At 31.4% G+C, this 17,899-nt stretch overlaps 2 protein-coding genes across 2 annotated transcripts; one reads left to right on the forward strand and one right to left on the reverse strand.

Moving 5' to 3' along the window:
* Nucleotides 1-994: 994 nt before the first annotated feature.
* On the reverse strand, nt 995-10,769 carry LOC137822190 (hydroxyacylglutathione hydrolase cytoplasmic-like). Its single transcript, XM_068627091.1, has 6 exons — nt 10,723-10,769; nt 8,870-8,992; nt 8,461-8,622; nt 7,736-7,813; nt 6,253-6,367; nt 995-1,183 (listed from the first exon to the last, which is right to left on the reverse strand). Exons 1-6 carry the CDS (start codon nt 10,767-10,769, stop codon nt 995-997), a joined length of 714 nt encoding a protein of 237 aa, XP_068483192.1.
* Nucleotides 10,770-14,011: 3,242 nt separating this feature from the next.
* On the forward strand, nt 14,012-16,366 carry LOC137820371 (large ribosomal subunit protein uL16-like). Its single transcript, XM_068624425.1, has 4 exons — nt 14,012-14,110; nt 15,043-15,544; nt 15,860-15,941; nt 16,141-16,366. The coding sequence occupies exons 1-4, from the start codon at nt 14,101-14,103 to the stop codon at nt 16,210-16,212; spliced, it is 666 nt and encodes a 221-aa protein (XP_068480526.1). The 5' UTR covers nt 14,012-14,100; the 3' UTR covers nt 16,213-16,366.
* Nucleotides 16,367-17,899: the final 1,533 nt, after the last annotated feature.

The raw sequence follows: 17,899 nt of genomic DNA on the forward strand, positions 1-17,899 counted from the left end.
ATTTGCTACTTCCAAAATTTCGAGACATTCCGGTTAAATTAAAACAATTACTTTTTTTTTCTTTTTTTATCCTTTTCAAAAACGCCTATTTGCATTGTTTTTACCTGAGGTTGATATGAACTCCTTTTTCATTACTGAAAAAAATGGAAATATTATTATTTAAGTGCCAAAATATTAATTCCAAATCTTCATTTTTATGTAAAGAAAACACACGTTCGTATTTAAAAATAATGTATCGTCTTTAAATCGCTTTAGAGCTTCTAAAGCTCCAATAAATGCCTCCGTTTATGTTTATCTATTGAGTGTGATGGAATTAACAAAACCATTATTTGTTTTCCATTTTTTAACACAGTTTCTTTAAAAATATTTATATGAAGAAGTAAAAGAAAATAAAAAATATGCAACAAAATAAGTAAAAAGCAGGCCATTATGTTGTCTGACAGAGGCAAGATTAGTGGTTGAAAGTTAGGTGGTGTAAAGAATATTTTTGAAGTTGAGAAGTATATAACATGAATGAAATGGAAGATCTTAGCATTAGACTAACCAACGTAACATACATGTGATACTAGGTACATCTATCTCGATCATATCTCCTCTTCAGTTTCAGTAACACCCAACACAAATTAATATACACACAAACACTACTACCCCATCATCCATTTCTCTTTCGGCTTCTGTTGGAGATCTCACATCCATTAGATATTAGAACATTTCATTGTATATAAGTGGGTGCAAACCTCATTCCAATAACCGGTTTTATGGGGTTGAGTTAGGCTTAAAGTTCACTTTTTAATATGGTATCAGAGTCATTTTGATTCTATCTTAACAAATATTTGTTGGACTTACCTGACACTCTCAGCGTGAGAGGTGTATTGGAAATCTTACATCTAGAGATTAAAACAATTCATTGTATATAAATAAGGTTGAATTAGAGTTAAAGTTCACTTCTTGCCAACCAACTTTCTCCTCCAAACATTTTTGCATTATTTATTTCTCAATAGTTTCGAACAAAGAAATCAAAATCTGTCACTTTGTTACTTGCTTCTGTCAATTTGTATTCTCTTACATGTTGAAATGGGGACAAACCTGATTGGTTCTGATTTTTAGCCCATGTTAACTTCTCCTGTATCTTCAAATTATCTGCCTCAATTGCCATGCCAAATTGCAAGTTCTTCACTGCGTACTACAGATACAACCAATTCAATCAAAACCCTTATTAATTATACCTAGTAAACCTAGGAAAGAGTTGTTTACAATAATTAATTAAGTTTTACAACCCACTTCTTTAAATAAGGATATTGTACAGCTTACATCCAATATCTAAACCATTAATTTGGTAGAAATGAACCTCTGATATTGTAAAACTTACAATCAATGTCTACATAATTAATTTGGTAGAAATGAACCTCTACTTTTGGTTCATACTTCCATGTTTTCCACAATTACATATATGTTGTGAAAAGTAGATTGTGTTGTTGGATGCTGAAAAATACTTCCATATTTTTATATTGTGAAAAGTAGATTGTGTTGTTGGATGCTGAAAAATACTTCCATATTTTTATATTGTGAAAAATAGATTGTGTTGGATGTTGAGGTACAAATCACTTCACAGATAACAGATAGTTTTGTTGAATTTGTTTTTCTCTTATAATTTTCATTTTATTATTATTTATTTATTGTAATAATTTTTATAAAAATGAGAAAAAAATTATTTGTGTTGTGCTGAGAGGGGTGGAGGGAGGAGGTGTAAAAGAAGAAAAATTATAATGTGACAATTCTTAAAGTTGTATAAAATTTTTGATGTGATGTGTTTGAAAATAAATATATATAATAAATAATAAGTTTAAAATTAAATAATATAAAAAAATATTAAAATAATAATATTGAAAGTTATAGTGTGATTATTTAAAAATATGAATTGCCAAAATGTGTGAAAGAAATTCACTTTTTTCTTGAATGTATACATGCGATTTGCTATTAATTTGACCTTGACCACATAAAGTATAATTATGAGGCTGGTTAAATTAGTCTAAATTTTGGTTTGTATACTAATTTTTTATTTTTTTTATCAGTAATAAAAATAAATAAATGAAAACGAGGGGTGGTACAACCCTTATGCATAAAGAGCTAACACCTAACTAACCTCCAACCAAGGAACACCTTCCAACTTAAATAAGGAACAATCAAACTAAACTCAAGAAAATATTAAATAACCAGCCTCATACAAACATAAGCTAATTTACATTGAATAGAAAATCAATTGACAAAAAGATTGTGCAGTAATATTTATGTAATTAAATACAACTTGTTTATGTTAAATTTAAGGTGATCTGACTTAAAATTTTATGTTTGGTATTACTTAAAAGGTTTCTAAAATTTCATATTTGTCTCTTCTTCTTCTTATTTTTTTTTCTGCCAAGCAAATGACCATTTTAATTGTGATTTTGGTTTTCTTCCAACAATATCGGTTCGCAACAACTTTGTGAAGACTCATTTGATGAGTTCAATACTGGTTTTGTTAATTCTTTGTGATTGATTTTGTGTATTAATCACTTTTATTTGATTGGATTAAGTTCTCGTTCTTTTTAAGGTTAGTAGTATAAATCTCCTATTAAAGAATTATTATGTATAAGGTAGTTTCAGAAAATAAATTATATTTTTAATTGATAAATATTTTAGATGTGATGATAACATTTGGTTTTGACTTGACTTTCATTTTGATTTATAGTGTTTAAAAAGTATTTGAAGTTGGATAGGTTAAGAAAATTATAATTGATTGTAGTTGAATAATAAAATTTTGGAATTCATTTGATATTGTCCTTAGATTTGTATATTTGAATTAATTACGATCAAAACTTTGGTTAGAATGATGGAAGTTGAAAATTATGTTTTAAGTAGTCGAAATCTTACGTATGAAACTTGTTAGAAATATGATTTTAGCTAGAAAATAATTAATTAAAATTTTATAATATTTTTAACTATTTTCATATTAAATATTTATTTTTATAAATATTTTGTGAAACAATTTTCTTACTTGAAAATTATGTTTAAGTGTAATGTTGAAACTTGTTAAATGACGTTTTAATTAGAAAATAATTTATTAAAATTTTATAGTATTTTAAATACTTGTTGTATTAAATAGATTATGATAGACTCTAAATCTAAAAGTGGAAATAACATATCATAGAGATTTATGAGCCAATTGAGTCAGGTTATTACCTAACAAATTGATAAGGAAATGACAAACTGATAAGGAAATGATGGACATTTATATAAATCCTTATTCGAAATCTAAATATTACTAAATTTTGCATCGATAACATATATTTATTATGACTCTATCATATGATGAGGTTAAAATTTTATATGACAAAATATTTATTATGTTACTTAAGTAAAAAGAATATAATAAAAATTTATTAAGTAAAAAAATATAATAAAAATTTATTATGACGATTTTATATTAAATACTTATTATGTTAATTATAATTTTAATAATTATAATAAATTTTATGATTATTATAAAGTTTAAGAGAATAATGAATTATTTTTCTTCTCCATAATATCTAGTCCAGTTTTATTTTGTCGGTAAATTTTATTTTGTTAAATTACATGATTTTATATAGATTTCTGAATTAAATATTTTTTTATCATTGTTATAAATTTTCTATATTTCAGGTTTTAACTTGGAGCCAAAAACTAATATTATTTAAGAGCCAAAAAAATTGAGACCATCACGTTGAATTATTTTTAAAAAATTGGAAAATATTGAATTTTTAAAATTTATAAATAAAAATAATTTTTAATCCTTAATATAAGAATTAAAAAGATAATTAAATCTATTTAAAAAAATCTAAAATTTTACATCGACACTTCATGATTCGACCAACGTAACCAACGTAAGTTTTGAACCTTTTAAGTTTATGTTTGGTGGATATATGCATTATCATGTAGAGATGACAATGTGGGATGGACCATGCAGGTTGATTCGTAGTCCGCTAGCAAAAAGCTCGAAATAGACTTGTACTGATCAGGTCATCGGGTGTGATGACGTGGACAGTAAGTGACTATGTGGGGCGTGCTTGGCAGGACACGTGGACAAGAGAAAGATGAGTGGTCAAGAAGTTAACATAGTCGCCGTTTGTGGAAGTGGCGTTCTTCAGTGTACATAGTCGGTTGTCGCCAGGTTTTCGTATCATCGATGTGTTAGATAATGGAAGATCAGGTGGTCAGGAATCGCCACAAGAGGCACATCGCCGAATTTCCCAGTAAACTTAGTTGAAGTTGTTGGAGGTTCAGGCAAGTTCATGCGTGTAAGTTCAGTAAAGATGATTGTTACGTCAGCATGAAGCATGGAAGTTAAGTGAGTTGGAGGAAACAACTTGCTCATCGATGACGGGATTCCCAGAGTGGACATTCGTCGATGGCGAGGTTTCCTTAGCTAGAACATGCATGGCGTGGCAGCGAGGAAGGTGGCACCTGCGACAAGCGATATCACAGAGATGATGTACTTAGTTGCATCCGATACTTGCTTTGTCGGGTGGCATTCCAGAGCGTGTTACGTGCTAGGTTACACCTTGAATAGGAGGCTTGGCCGCGTAACGGGATGCTACATAGAAATGACGCTTAAGTTACCCCGACCCAGATGATGACACGTGTAGAGTTGGATGCTACATAGAAATGGCGCTTAAGTTACCCCGGCCCAGATGATGACACGCGTAGAGTTGGATGCTACATAGAAATGACGCTTAAGTTACCCCAGCCCAGATGATGACGCGTGTAGAGTTGGATGCGGGCCACGCGTCCAAAGTGTAACTGTCTGGAGAGAGAAAATACCTAGGTATAAAAGGTAAACTTAACAGAATTTGGAGGTACGTTCATTACGACTCATTTTTCTTGTTAAGAACACTTGAGCACGGTTCGATAGCACCTAGTTTTCTCTCAGTTTTTGGGTGTTCCTGTTGTTGACTTGAGCGTCGGAGCGCCACCGGCCACAGAGGCGCCATACTGTGTTTTCAAGTTCTCAGAGAGACAATCTGTAGCGTGGACTTGAAGCGCACGTGGTGTTAAAGCTGGTGAAAAAAGATCGTGACGAGGCATCATTCTTGCGCTTGGTCAACTGGCAGGATCAAGACTTAGCAATTCAACTTGCTAACCCGCTTAGCTCACCCTGCATAACCCGCAGTTCGTACAAACCAACAGCGAAACAGGATGGACTGACCTACTGACCCGCACAAAAAAAAGGGATGGACTGGCTTGCTAACCCGGCACAAAAAAAAAACAAATTGTGTTTTATCTTAATTGAATTATTAATGTTTAACTAAGTTTGAAATTGAAGAATATAAACAAATTGTGTTTTGTCTTAATTGAATTATTAATGTTTAACTAATATTGATGTTTGATGTTTTATATAAGTAGCAAACATAAATTTAATTTTTTATTCAATTATAATCAGTTTATATTCAAAAAAATTATAAGTATTGAATTTTAATATTCAATTTTTCAATAGCAATACAAAAAGTAACAAATATTTTGATTGAATTTTTTTATATTCAATTTTTTTATAATTAATAAATTTATATATTCAATTTTTCAATAGTAAAAAATAGTAAACATTTTTTTTAAAATTTCTAAAAAGAAACCTTATGTGGGCTGGTCCGTAGACCCGCCGACTAACATTCATTATGTAGAGCGGGTAACCCAACTCGCATTTTGTAAACCATACGCGAAACAAACCTATGCAGGACGGATCAACCTGCATTGCGATCCATATTATCATGCTTAGGATTCTTGAAAAAATCTTACCTCTTCACAAGAAATCAAAGTCTTCAATTTGAGAACAAAAGACTGACACTACAAAAAGTTCTAGAAACATGAATTACTATTCTTAACTTAATCCCTGATTATGTTACATCGATCTATTGCCTTATATAAATTAATTTTAGTTTATAGAGAACTTATTTTACTTTTTTTCTCTATTACAAATCTATAAAAAAAATGGAAAAAATTATCCCAAAGTGTCTATCGTATCAAGTTAAAACGTAAGCCTTAACTTTAAAAGCCACAAAATGATTATTGAGAATTATGAGCAATAACTTTTACAACTAACCCTTCCTAGGTTGGGTCAGTGCACATCCAAAATACGATCACATGTAATTTATGCACATCCAAAATATGATCACATGTAATTCATAAAGGAAAAACCACGATGATAAGAGAGTTTTAGAAGAGATGATTTTAGTTCCATGTTACCTCATGTCCGCAGCAAACTCGGGTTTGCCTTGGTAATGAACTTAATGTCACACAGAGTGACTGATACATCTCTTGTGCAGTTCCTTTAAAAAATTTCCCGTAACCAGCAATAAACGGTAGAAGAAGCAATAACAAAACAAACAAGAATTTAAAGTAGGACTTTTTCATAATTCATGTACACACAGGCATCACACACCAAGAACTTGGCATAACTTTTATAATAAATTTATTGTAATTTTTTTCCAATAACTATTATTGATCTGATCGGTCATCGGTCGTAGATGACGTCAGCAGCAGAGAACCACGTGGGCCACTCGCAGGGTGACACGTGGACCAGGTGACAGAGAGACCAGGGAGGCGATCGCCAAGAGCGGTGATCGGGGGTCAGTGACCAGGTGACCACCGACAGATCAGGTGGCAGAGAGGTCAGAGGACAGATCATCCAGAATGGTGATCGGTGGTCAGCAGCCAAATGGCCACCAACAAACCAGTCCTCAGACTAACGCCTGGGGCAGAACGCGAGAAGCAAATAAGCACTGATCAGTCATCGGGTGCATTGTCATCGGGGCCTCGTGTTACACGCAGTTAAACTGGGACTGAGGTTCCCAGCGAGAGCGTTACGCATGGACCTAGCATGATCACATCTTAGGGAATCATGCACGAGAGTGGCCTGAGGGAACTAGTAAACCAGTCAGTGATTGGTGATTCCCTCAACCCATTACGTGCGTGGCACCGTGAAGGGTAAGCTGTATACGCAGAGAGCAACGTTTGGTGAGTGTGCCTAGACCAGCCGCACCTGACGTTCTCCTAAGAGTATGCGATTTACCCAGATGAGAGAAATATCCTAAGTTACTCCGCAAGGGCGTAACTTAGGCACACAAAGAGAAGCGCTAGAGCCCTTCCAGTGAGTGACACGTGTGTGGTTAGATGTGAGTTGCAGGCTTCCACGTGTCATCATCTGAGAGGGGTGCGGTCCAGACAAAAGTGCACTCCGTACCACTAAGGGTACAGACAGGCGCAGCCGAGCGCAGACATGCACAGACTCTCACGCTCTCACTACTGATTCTGCAGGTACACTGTCTCTGAAAAGCATAACAGAATTCTGTTATGCCCAGAAACAGAGGGAGAGACATAAAAGAAGGAATCAGGGAAAGATGAGGAGACACGAGAAAAAAAAAAGAGCAAGAGTTTTTCACACACACTGCTAGTTTTCTCATCTTTGGTGGTTCTGTGGACTAACTTGATCGTCGGAGTGCAAACGGCCGCTAGAGGCGCCGTCTGTGTGTTTTGCAGGTCACGTTTGGAGCACCAAGAGAAGGTTCTGAGGGTGATTCTGCAGAAGGCGCAGTCGCGTAGACAGGGCAGAGAGTGCTATGAAGCGATTCCTCCACGTTCGAGTTGCCGGCAGGATCAATTATCTTTTGGAAATGTTCCATGAGAGCTTCAGAAAAGGAAAAGGCTAAGACTGATCAGTGAGCTTACTAGTGTGTCTCCAGTAAAAAAAGTTGGTTTCTCCTCCTCTTTGCCAGTCATGTAATAACTTATGTGGCCTTTAGTGTGGCTAACAGGTCACCAAAACGGTCAATATTAACAAAAGAGAGGGAACTGTGTCTCAAGAAAACATGAAATTGGGCTAAACCACATCAGGAATCATCAGGCAACATGTATTTAATAATGACATAAGCAAGGTAATGGCTTAATGATACCTTTTGTAACACAACTCAATGCTTCTAATAGTTTTCATATTGAAAGTGAATAAAACTTCAACCCTGTGCTTAGGGTAATATAGCAGGGTAATATAATTGTAGAATTAAATTTGAATGATATAGAAGATAACAAAACTACAAAGATGAACAAATCATATCACCTCTTTCGAGTTTAAAGCTAATAGGTTATTTCTATCTTATTTCTAGTTGAAATATGTTTATTTCTAGTTGATGTGACAAGTTCACTACTAAGGATTAGTGTACTTATGTGGCATGACAAAATTCAGCAAGCAAAAAGTTCATTGTGAACAACTACTGTGCTTCGTTACCAAGTGGATGAGGCTTTGAAACCTCTTCAACAATGGCATTACCAAGGCACTCATTTCATACAAAATGAAGGAAAGACAACAAAATCACAGTCATACTTCAGAAATGCAGGGTGGTAAGTAAAATCAAACTTTCCATTTTTTGATAGGGGAATTGACAAGTTCGATGGACCTACCATGGTGTGTGAAAAGACAATATATTAATATCAACCCCAAGGGACACCTTATCTCCATTTTGAACCTTATCAGTGCAACCCTTGACGTTATCAATCGAACCACCATAGACTCTAATTCCAGGCACCAATTGCTTTATCTTTTCATTTCCACCAACATGCTCTCTGCCATAATGACACAATTTACAAACACATGTGTCATCTCAAGAGTTAAAATCATAAAAAAAAATTGTAATAAATGTACCAAAAGTGCCAAAACTTCAAAAAAGTAAATGAATAATCCTACTCTCTCTGACTTCTAGCACATGAAAGAAACTTCTAAGCTTCACATTATCCTAAACAAACAAACACGATTCAACATGACCAACCCAAAATAAATCTATGGTAAAAAAAAGTAGAAACTAGTTAGCACCCATGATGATGTGTGGTGAGAACGAGCTTGAGATTAATCCCATGCGAATCTACAGTTAGTAGAACCTTTTCAGGCTCTATAAGGTCCACCACAACACCTTCTTTCGTGCTCTCGTCAACGATTCTACAGAAGTGAAAAACCATAAAAATAATAATAAACAGTGAAGCATGAAGAACTAGAATATGTGCTCATCAATATGCATGTGTGTTTATGTTAAATTTGTGTAGGATTGCATGCAGAGAACAACATATATGTTGGGTCTATTAGTGTCTAAGTTCAAGAGGGGAGGGGTGAATTGAGCTTATAAAATTTTCGCAAGAACACACAATTTTTCAGTATTCCAGAGGCAAAAAGAACAGATTGTTTTTACATGAAACAGATTGATTCTTCAGAGCAGTCTTGACAAAATTTGAATTTGTTCAATGTAAAATTGTGATCAACAGAGAATTATAACAAAACCAGATCAGTTTAATATTGTGAGGGTGAAGGATACAGTTATGCTTAGAAATCAAGCAAAATTACTCAACACAGGTTTTGAGAGGAATGATCATTTCTCAGGTTTTAATGAATGGACAGTTTGTTCACAAATCACTTAAACCATTATATACAACAGCCTTGTTTATGATCAGAGAACTTTAACAAATCAGAAAGAACAATTTTCACTTAAACCCAAAATTAACAGATTCAATTTCAAAAGAACAGATTTAGTTCTTGACAGAATTAAACAAAAAACCAGAAATGAGTGCAGGGATGAGAAGACAAGGCACACAAGTTTTTATACTGGTTCACTCATACAGAGCTACATCCAGTCTCACCTTACCCCAAGGTGGAATTCACTAAAACCAGTATCAATCACTTACAAACACAACAGTTCTTGAACACTACAAGAACAACACACACAATGCTGAAAAACCCTATTTCAGCACACCTTGCACTCCAAGAAACCCTATCAAGGAGTGACTAACACTTACACCTTTACAAAACAGAATAAAGGAAAGATTACACCTGAAAAGAAGATGCAAGAACCCAAAAACCAGTAGTTCAATTTGCTACAAAACTGCACCAGCACCTTCACCAAGATCAAAGGTCTCCTAGAACAAGCACACTTGAAAATTTCTTTGGAAAACCTTTCAAAAATCTTTCAATCCTTCTTCTCACATAGAAAGTGTTTGATCTCTGTCAAAAACGTAATTGCTCGGCACACTCTCATGTGAGATAGACTTTTCTTTATATAGAAAACAGTTTCTAACTTCTTTTCAAAAAACAGTTGAAAAGCAGTTATGAAAACAACATATTCATTTTTTAACTTAACAGATTTATTTTGTGAAAACCGCCAACTCAGCTAACTGAAATAACTGTCTGAGTTGTACCTTTGGTGTCCTAACTAACTTGTGAAAAACCTTTCAACTGATCAAAGGGCAAACCGATTCTTTCACAGTGAAACAGATTAAATGAAGACAAGTAGGCCAACTTAGCTTTAACTGAAATAACGAACTAAGCTTTGCCTGTGGTCTCTAACAGAACTTTTAGAAAAGCCTTTTAACAGAGAAGAAATAAACAGATTTTTTCTCCATAAAACAGATTTATTTGTGTACTGATTTAAAACTTTTAAAACCATTTTAAAAAGCTTTTCAAAACCCATTTAACCACATCATGTGCTTGATCTAGACTTGGTTAGGCATCTAGGATAGGTTATACAGCAAAAGGCAATCATACACACTTACAAGCCTAATTACAAATGAATCTAAAAACCTATTACAATCTTCAAAGCACTCAAGCCATTTTCTTCATCAAACACACATCAAGCCTTGGTAGGGAAGAAGCTTCCTCCAGCTTCAACAATATAGACTTACAAGAAGGAATTGTTGTCTTGCAGAGAAGGAACGTGATAGATTTTCATGGTTGGTTTGTTACAAGTGTGTGTTTCTGTGAAATTACTTTAGTTTTGGAGCAACGACAATCACTATCAATTTTCAGTACACAAAAATCGTAGCTTCTGATTCTTCTAAGATGAGTTTTAGTTTAATACGAAACTGAGCGACATGGAAAAACAAGATGGATGAGAACATATACCTCGTTGTTACGCTGGTTTGATCACAAACTGTGACGCTTTTCTGACGTGTCAAACTAGTAAACAACATGAAAAATATAATTTTTTCACTTTTAGTCTTAGTTTTTAATTTTTAATCATAATAGTTAATATAAATTATTATTGATAATATAACATTGATTTTATTTGTTCGATTAAGTTTAAATTACATTTTTTTTCCACAAAATGAAAGGTTCAAATAGACATTAAACATAAAGTTAAATTTTAACAAATTAAAACTATGTTTTGTGATTGATTTTTTAAAAAAATAAAAAAATCATATTAAAAAAATATTTTTTTGTATTATTTTAAACATTGAAATTGCTGAAATTTAATATTTTTATTAATATAAAAAAATATGTTTGATCGAGCCGCAGTATGAAAGTTGTAGAGGAAAAATATTAATGTTATTTTGTAATATATTGTGAAATTTATAAGAGCTTCCCAACAGTGTGGATACTCTATTTCTTAATGGATTGGGATCCTTGAAAGAGTGATGAAGAGAAAATAGAAATGGTATAATAATAATAATAATAAATCATTAGAAGTGATAACGAAGAAAATAAGAGATTATAAGAAAATTATTAAATAAAAAAGAAAATAAAAGATTGTAAAAACATTATTAAATAAAAAATAATTTTAGAGATAAAAATAATTAGTTTTTAAATTGATATATAATTATCTATTAAAATTTTAATTATTAACTAATTTAAATTTTAAAATTGATAGATAAAATCTTGGTAACTAATTAGATATTAATTTAAAAATTAGTTTATAAATTTTTATTAATAATAAAAATTATTTTAAATATTAATATTTTTAATTTATAAAATAATATTTAATTTATTTACTATAGTAATTAATTATTTTTTGTTTTTAAAATTAATTTCTATTTAATGATTTTTTAATAAGATAAATGTTTATATTTTATATATATATATATATTATAAAAATATTAACTAGTAATACTTAGAACTAATGATATTCATGAGATAGGTAGGGACGAGTTTATTTATGTTTGGTCCAAATTTGTATAGGTGGATTTTATGATTTTGAATCTAGTTGGATAAAAAAAATAACAACATTTAGATAAGAAGGAAATATGATTTTTGGTTATATAAAATAACAACATTTTATTCGCAAAGTTTCCTAAAATATTCTTTTCATATTTTCTTTTGATGTAATGTTGAATTATCTTTCTTAAAGAGTAATATTTTGATTATATGTTAGATATATACAAATATAATATTTTGAGTACAGAAGAAGAAGAATTTAAGAAATATAATTGTTAAGTTTAAGTGATTTTAAATTAGAATATTTAAATTGAGTGAGTTTATTTGTGGTAAAAGAATTGTTTTATAAATCATAATTAATTGTTATATTATCCTTTTGACTTAATTAATATTATTTAATCCTTAAAGTTTGTATTTTTTTTTTCAATCTATTTCAAGTACAATAATTATATATTTCTATGATTTTTGTCTAAGATTGTATGTAGTTTGATTGAATCCTTCTATTAGTGATTAACAAACCTTATAAGTGATTCGTTAGATAAGTTACATTCTATTTTAATAAGAGATCAAACTAACTAATGATACACAACCATAACCTTGAGTCAGACTAGGTGAAAAGATTTTCAAAAGAAGGGAATTGTTTGACTTTTGGATGTTAGACCTATCCATGACGGAAAACAATTCCCTAATCTCGAGTGAGGTCAGACGAAAAGGTTTAACTAGTTATGGAAGCTTTCATCAAGGTTCTCGAACATCGTATCATTTAGAGTAAGAAATCCCTCAATTATCATGTCTTCTTAAGTATCTTTTCACGTGTCTAAGCAGGATTGACATGTTGTCAAAGTGGTAACTTGGAACAAATGCACATGTAGTGTACAAGACTTTAACAAACCATTGTAAATAAAATATCTTTATCAATTTGCTTTTAAATTTAAAATAATTTGGTTCTTAATCGAGACAAATGTATGTCTACATAATCCAAAAATAGGTAATAAATTTCAAATCTTACGATAACACCATCAACACAATTTTTTTTCCATAAGTAAAATAACTTATAATTCTAGAATCCAAATGTTAAAAATAAAACAACACATACACAAATGTGTTAATGATGGGAAGTGGTGGCAGCCGGTGGTGACAAGATGGTAGGTAGTTTGGTTTTTTAAGTGCACCTCAATATGTTTTTTCTCTCACTTTCCTAAACTTATGTATTTTAAAAAATATATTCGTATAGTATTTTGGATTATGTAATCTATAAAGTGAATTTTTAAATTTGTAATATATTTTTGGATTATATAATTTGATTTTTTTTTCAAATACATGATTAGTTTTCAGTTTACATAATTCAGATTTTTTTTTCATGATTAGTTTTCGAATTACATAATTTAGAAGTCTTTTCTAATATGAGAATAACTTTCGGATTATGTAATTTGGAAATTTTTTTCAAATGCGTGTCCGGATTACATAATCCGAAAGTTACTTTCAAATTCATACTTCTGAATTATATAATCAAAAATAGCATTATAAATTATGTAATCCGAAATATGAAGGTGAAAAAAAAACAATATAATATAAAATTAACAGTCGAGAAAGAAATAACAGTAAGAATGTTGTTTAGATGGCTGCTTCTTCCTGCACCTCCATACCTTCTTCTCTCACCTCCATAGATTTTCGTTTTTTCAAAAATGCCCTTCTGTAATATTCCGGATTACATAATCCGAAAGTCATTTTTTAAATCTTCCGGATTATGTAATCTGGAAGTCTTTTTTCAGATGCATGATTACTTTCTGGATTACATAATCCGGAAGTGTTTTTTAACTTTCAGATTATGTAATTCGGAAGTCTTTTTTCAAATGCGTTTTCGGATTACATAATCTGGAAGTTATTCTATGGGGGTGGCACAAGAAGGATAAAATGTATTTTCATGTTGTGTATGGAGGTGCCTGAAGAAGATATGGAGGTGCAGGAAGAAACAGTCCGTTTAGATTGGGCCAAATTAGGAGTCGGCCCATAAATGAATATCGAAATTACTTGTGTGACATGTTGCAATTTCAAAAGGTTAACAGGATTAGGTCTTCCCTCTTTCTTGCACAGCCAGAACCCACTGCGTTGCGGAGAGAGTCGTCGCAATGGGGAGGAGTAAGCATCCACATTCTCTGTTATTTATTCTCTGTTCTCTGTTTCGATTCATCTTTCGTGTTTTTTTACACCATTATAATTCTTTCGTAGTTGTGCTTTTTGAATTTTTTATGTTCTCTTTTGTTCTTTTTTATCTGTAGAATTCTTTGGATTTAGAGGATAGCTAGATTGAGACATGCTTTGAATAAATATACATTGCATCTTGTATACAAGCCGAGAATGATATTTATAGCCGTTTTAGTTGTTGCGTTTATGGAAGCTCCATTGTTGCCTCTGGTTTGTGGTTGGTGGATATTATGACAGGCAACATGTTGATTATCCGTGTCAATGAAATTTATGTTATGTGCAACTCTGTTTACCATGAATTCCATTTGGTTTATCTTAAAAGGAAAAGAATGGATTGGAGTTGTTTTGTAAGCTTTTAAAAGTTAACATAATTTTTGAAGTGGTTGATGCTTGAATACATCGTCCACCATTGTATATTTTATGTTTATAATCAAATGTAGGCCAATTGATTTTATTTTTTCTTAAGAGTTGAGCGCATTGTTATTTGTAAATTCACTGTATGCGGCTTGTTTTTGTGTTCATGGTCATCCCTTTGTCTGAATGTTACGTAGTTCTTCACCAAGAGTTACACCATTGATATATGCCTGCTGCTACTTATGGTTTATGCTTCAAGAATATGTCAGTTTTCTTTTCCTTTACAAAATTTACATTTTCTACTTGAAAACCACTATCAAGTCACATGTGCAGGGCTTAGTCTTGCAATGTCATATTGTTTCTCAATCCTTGCATAAATTGTGTTATGGTTTTGTTGAGATGTTATAGTATTGATATCATTTAGGAGATTATTCTTCTTTTCTTTTTAATGCTGTTACTTCTGTAACTACAGTCCATATGTTATATTCATGGTATGATGGTGTATGTTTTAGGGCCTGCAAGGTGTTATCGGCAGATAAAAAACAAACCATACCCGAAATCACGCTTCTGCCGTGGTGTTCCTGATCCTAAGATCAGAATTTATGATGTTGGTATGAAGAAGAAAGGTGTTGATGAGTTTCCTTTCTGTGTCCATCTGGTTAGCTGGGAAAAGGAAAATGTTTCAAGTGAAGCATTGGAAGCTGCTAGAATTGCATGCAACAAATATATGACAAAGTTTGCTGGAAAGGATGCTTTCCACTTGAGAGTCAGAGTACATCCATTCCATGTTCTTAGGATCAACAAAATGCTTTCATGTGCTGGAGCTGATAGGCTTCAGACTGGAATGAGAGGTGCATTTGGAAAGCCACAGGGTACATGTGCTAGAGTGGCCATTGGTCAGGTCCTTCTTTCTGTCCGATGTAAGGACAGTAACAGTCATAATGCACAGGAGGCCCTTCGTCGTGCTAAGTTTAAGTTTCCTGGTCGTCAGAAGATCATAGTTAGCAGGAAGTGGTATGTATTAATATAATATTAATTATTTTGACAGCAATCTGAACATGAATACTCCTAGATTAGTTAAGGCAATTTTTTGACTTGAGTATAGTTTCTGCCTTACCTTAATTTTGAATGAAAAGAAATCTATTTAATGTTTTCTTAGACAAATCCTTATATCTTTTATCCATTGCCATCCTGTGATTGATTAGGTTGGAATTACTGCCTGTTTGTTCAAAGGTTTTGATTTTGATTAGAGTTTATTTATTTCAATCCTTTATCATCTTTTTTATGCATTTGATTTGACTGTAATTGTTGTTTTAACTGCTTGTTTAGGGGTTTCACCAAGTTTAGCCGTTCCGATTATCTCAAGTTCAAGTCAGAGAATAGGATTATGCCTGATGGTGTGAATGCTAAGGTAACGCAAAGCTGCACCTGGATGTTGATGTACCAATTGAACATATTGAAAATTTACTGCATATTGTGTTTGCTTACCTAATTCACACTTGGATCTGGTTTTGTTTGAAGAACATTTTTGGTTATGCATTCAATGGATCTATTTTTTCCAAGTTATTTTAGCTTATCTAATTCATAAATTCCTTCATGCTGTCTTGTAGCTTCTTGGGTGCCATGGACCACTTGCAAATCGTCAACCTGGAAGAGCTTTTCTGTCGAGTGCTACTGCTTAAATGACTGTTACTTGGCAAAAGTGGGCATGGACTAATAGTTGTGTTCAACTCAAATCGAGTTTCTTATTTATTTTGCCCGTATCATTAAACTCTATTGAGTTTATCTCATCTCTTACGAATCAGCATGAATGGAATGAATGCTATTTTATTCTGATTTCCTTGCCCTGATGATTTGTTAGATAGTACCATAATGAAAAAGTTAGGATTGATCAGATAACTTACCATCTGTAAAAACAATCGGTTGTTCGTCCTCGTTTGCTTATCGAGAAAAAAAAATCGTGAAAAAAAAATCGTTTAACCACGTCAGGAATCATCAATACATGTATTGGTTTTGCCATCACGTAAACAGTGCTATGAAACTATAATTCTTAGTTCGGAGTATGTAGCTTTAGATTTGAAACAAAGTGATTTGTAGACTAGTTTAAGATTTCGGAATGTAAATTTCTATTATATTTAAAGATTATTTCTGAATGCAAACGTGGAGGATGAGAGACTTTTATCGACATAATAAGTAAGCAGGCGTACAATCCTCTGCATTCTAAGGCTGTGTTTGTTTCTGGTTGTTCACTGTATACGAAGAAAGGCAGAGATTATGTGCGTTTGTTTCCACTTATATATGTGTATTGGCGAGCGAAGAAAGGTGCTGAAACACATTTTTTCATCTTCACGGATGCCCAAAGATTTGCCCAAAAAAGCCACATAGATTATGTGAATTGACCATATTACCCTTGATTTATAAAATTATTTAAAATATTATAAATAATAATTAATTATAATAATAATAAATATAATGATTTATAACAAAGGATAATTGATATAATAATAGTATTAAATATAAAAAATAATAATATAATATAGAAATAATTTTAAATACATTTATATTTTTTTAAATGAAATATTTGATCAATAATATTTTAAAATATATATATATATATAATAATAAATTATTAACAATAAATATAAATATAAATTACATATTTAATAATAATTAAAATAAATTTATTAAATAATAATATTAACAAAAATAAAAATAAAAGTTAATTTTAATTTTGATTTGATTTGTGAAAATATTTTTTTTAAAAAGGATAAATTTGTAAACTTATATTTTATACAATTTAAAAAAAATAAAAATCTCTTTACCACCATCCTATCACACACAAACTTCAATAAACTTTCCTCACAAATTCACTCTAATATACCATAATCCAAACAACCTCACTTTCTTTACACTTTCTTCTCAAATCACTCTAAATTCACTCCCTCAAATCCTCTTCCCAATCCAAACAAACCCTAGGCTTTGTTTGTTCCCACAGAAATGTGTGGATACTTTCAAGGACAGATTGTTGCGAAATACACAAATTCCAATAAATAAAATATTATTTAAAAGTAGAGGTAAATTTCTTTTGACAACTTTTCTTTCTAAACTTAGTGCGAAGAAACTAGTATGTAATAAAATATATATCTATAGTATTTTGAATTATATTTTTTATATATATAAGTTTATATTTTCATATTATTAATTTATTAATATTTTATTATAATAAAATAAATACAATTAATTATATAATATAATATAAAAAATAATTAGTATTATTAAAATAATATAAAATATTAATAAATATATAAAATAATAATTATAATAAATAATAAACTTATGAAATAATAACTATAATAAATAATTATAAAG

This window comes from Phaseolus vulgaris, chromosome 9 (assembly GCF_000499845.2).
Source record: "Phaseolus vulgaris cultivar G19833 chromosome 9, P. vulgaris v2.0, whole genome shotgun sequence".
Classification (NCBI taxonomy): domain Eukaryota; kingdom Viridiplantae; phylum Streptophyta; class Magnoliopsida; order Fabales; family Fabaceae; genus Phaseolus; species Phaseolus vulgaris.

What these genes read in the sequence shown, in the direction of transcription:
- LOC137822190 (XM_068627091.1), bottom strand. Translation starts at nt 10,769, where the DNA reads ATGAAAATCTATCACGTTCCTTCTCTGCAAGACAACAATTCCTTCTT. An exon ending in TTTTTTACTGGAGACACACT is followed by an intron (nt 6,368 to 7,735) that starts AGTAAGCTCACT and finishes GCTTCTTCTACC; the next exon opens with GTTTATTGCTGGTTACGGGA. An exon ending in GAGTTTGCTGCGGACATGAG is followed by an intron (nt 1,184 to 6,252) that starts GTAACATGGAAC and finishes TTGTATCTGTAG; the next exon opens with TACGCAGTGAAGAACTTGCA.
- LOC137820371 (XM_068624425.1), top strand. An exon ending in ATCATAGTTAGCAGGAAGTG is followed by an intron (nt 15,545 to 15,859) that starts GTATGTATTAAT and finishes CTGCTTGTTTAG; the next exon opens with GGGTTTCACCAAGTTTAGCC. An exon ending in CTGATGGTGTGAATGCTAAG is followed by an intron (nt 15,942 to 16,140) that starts GTAACGCAAAGC and finishes GCTGTCTTGTAG; the next exon opens with CTTCTTGGGTGCCATGGACC.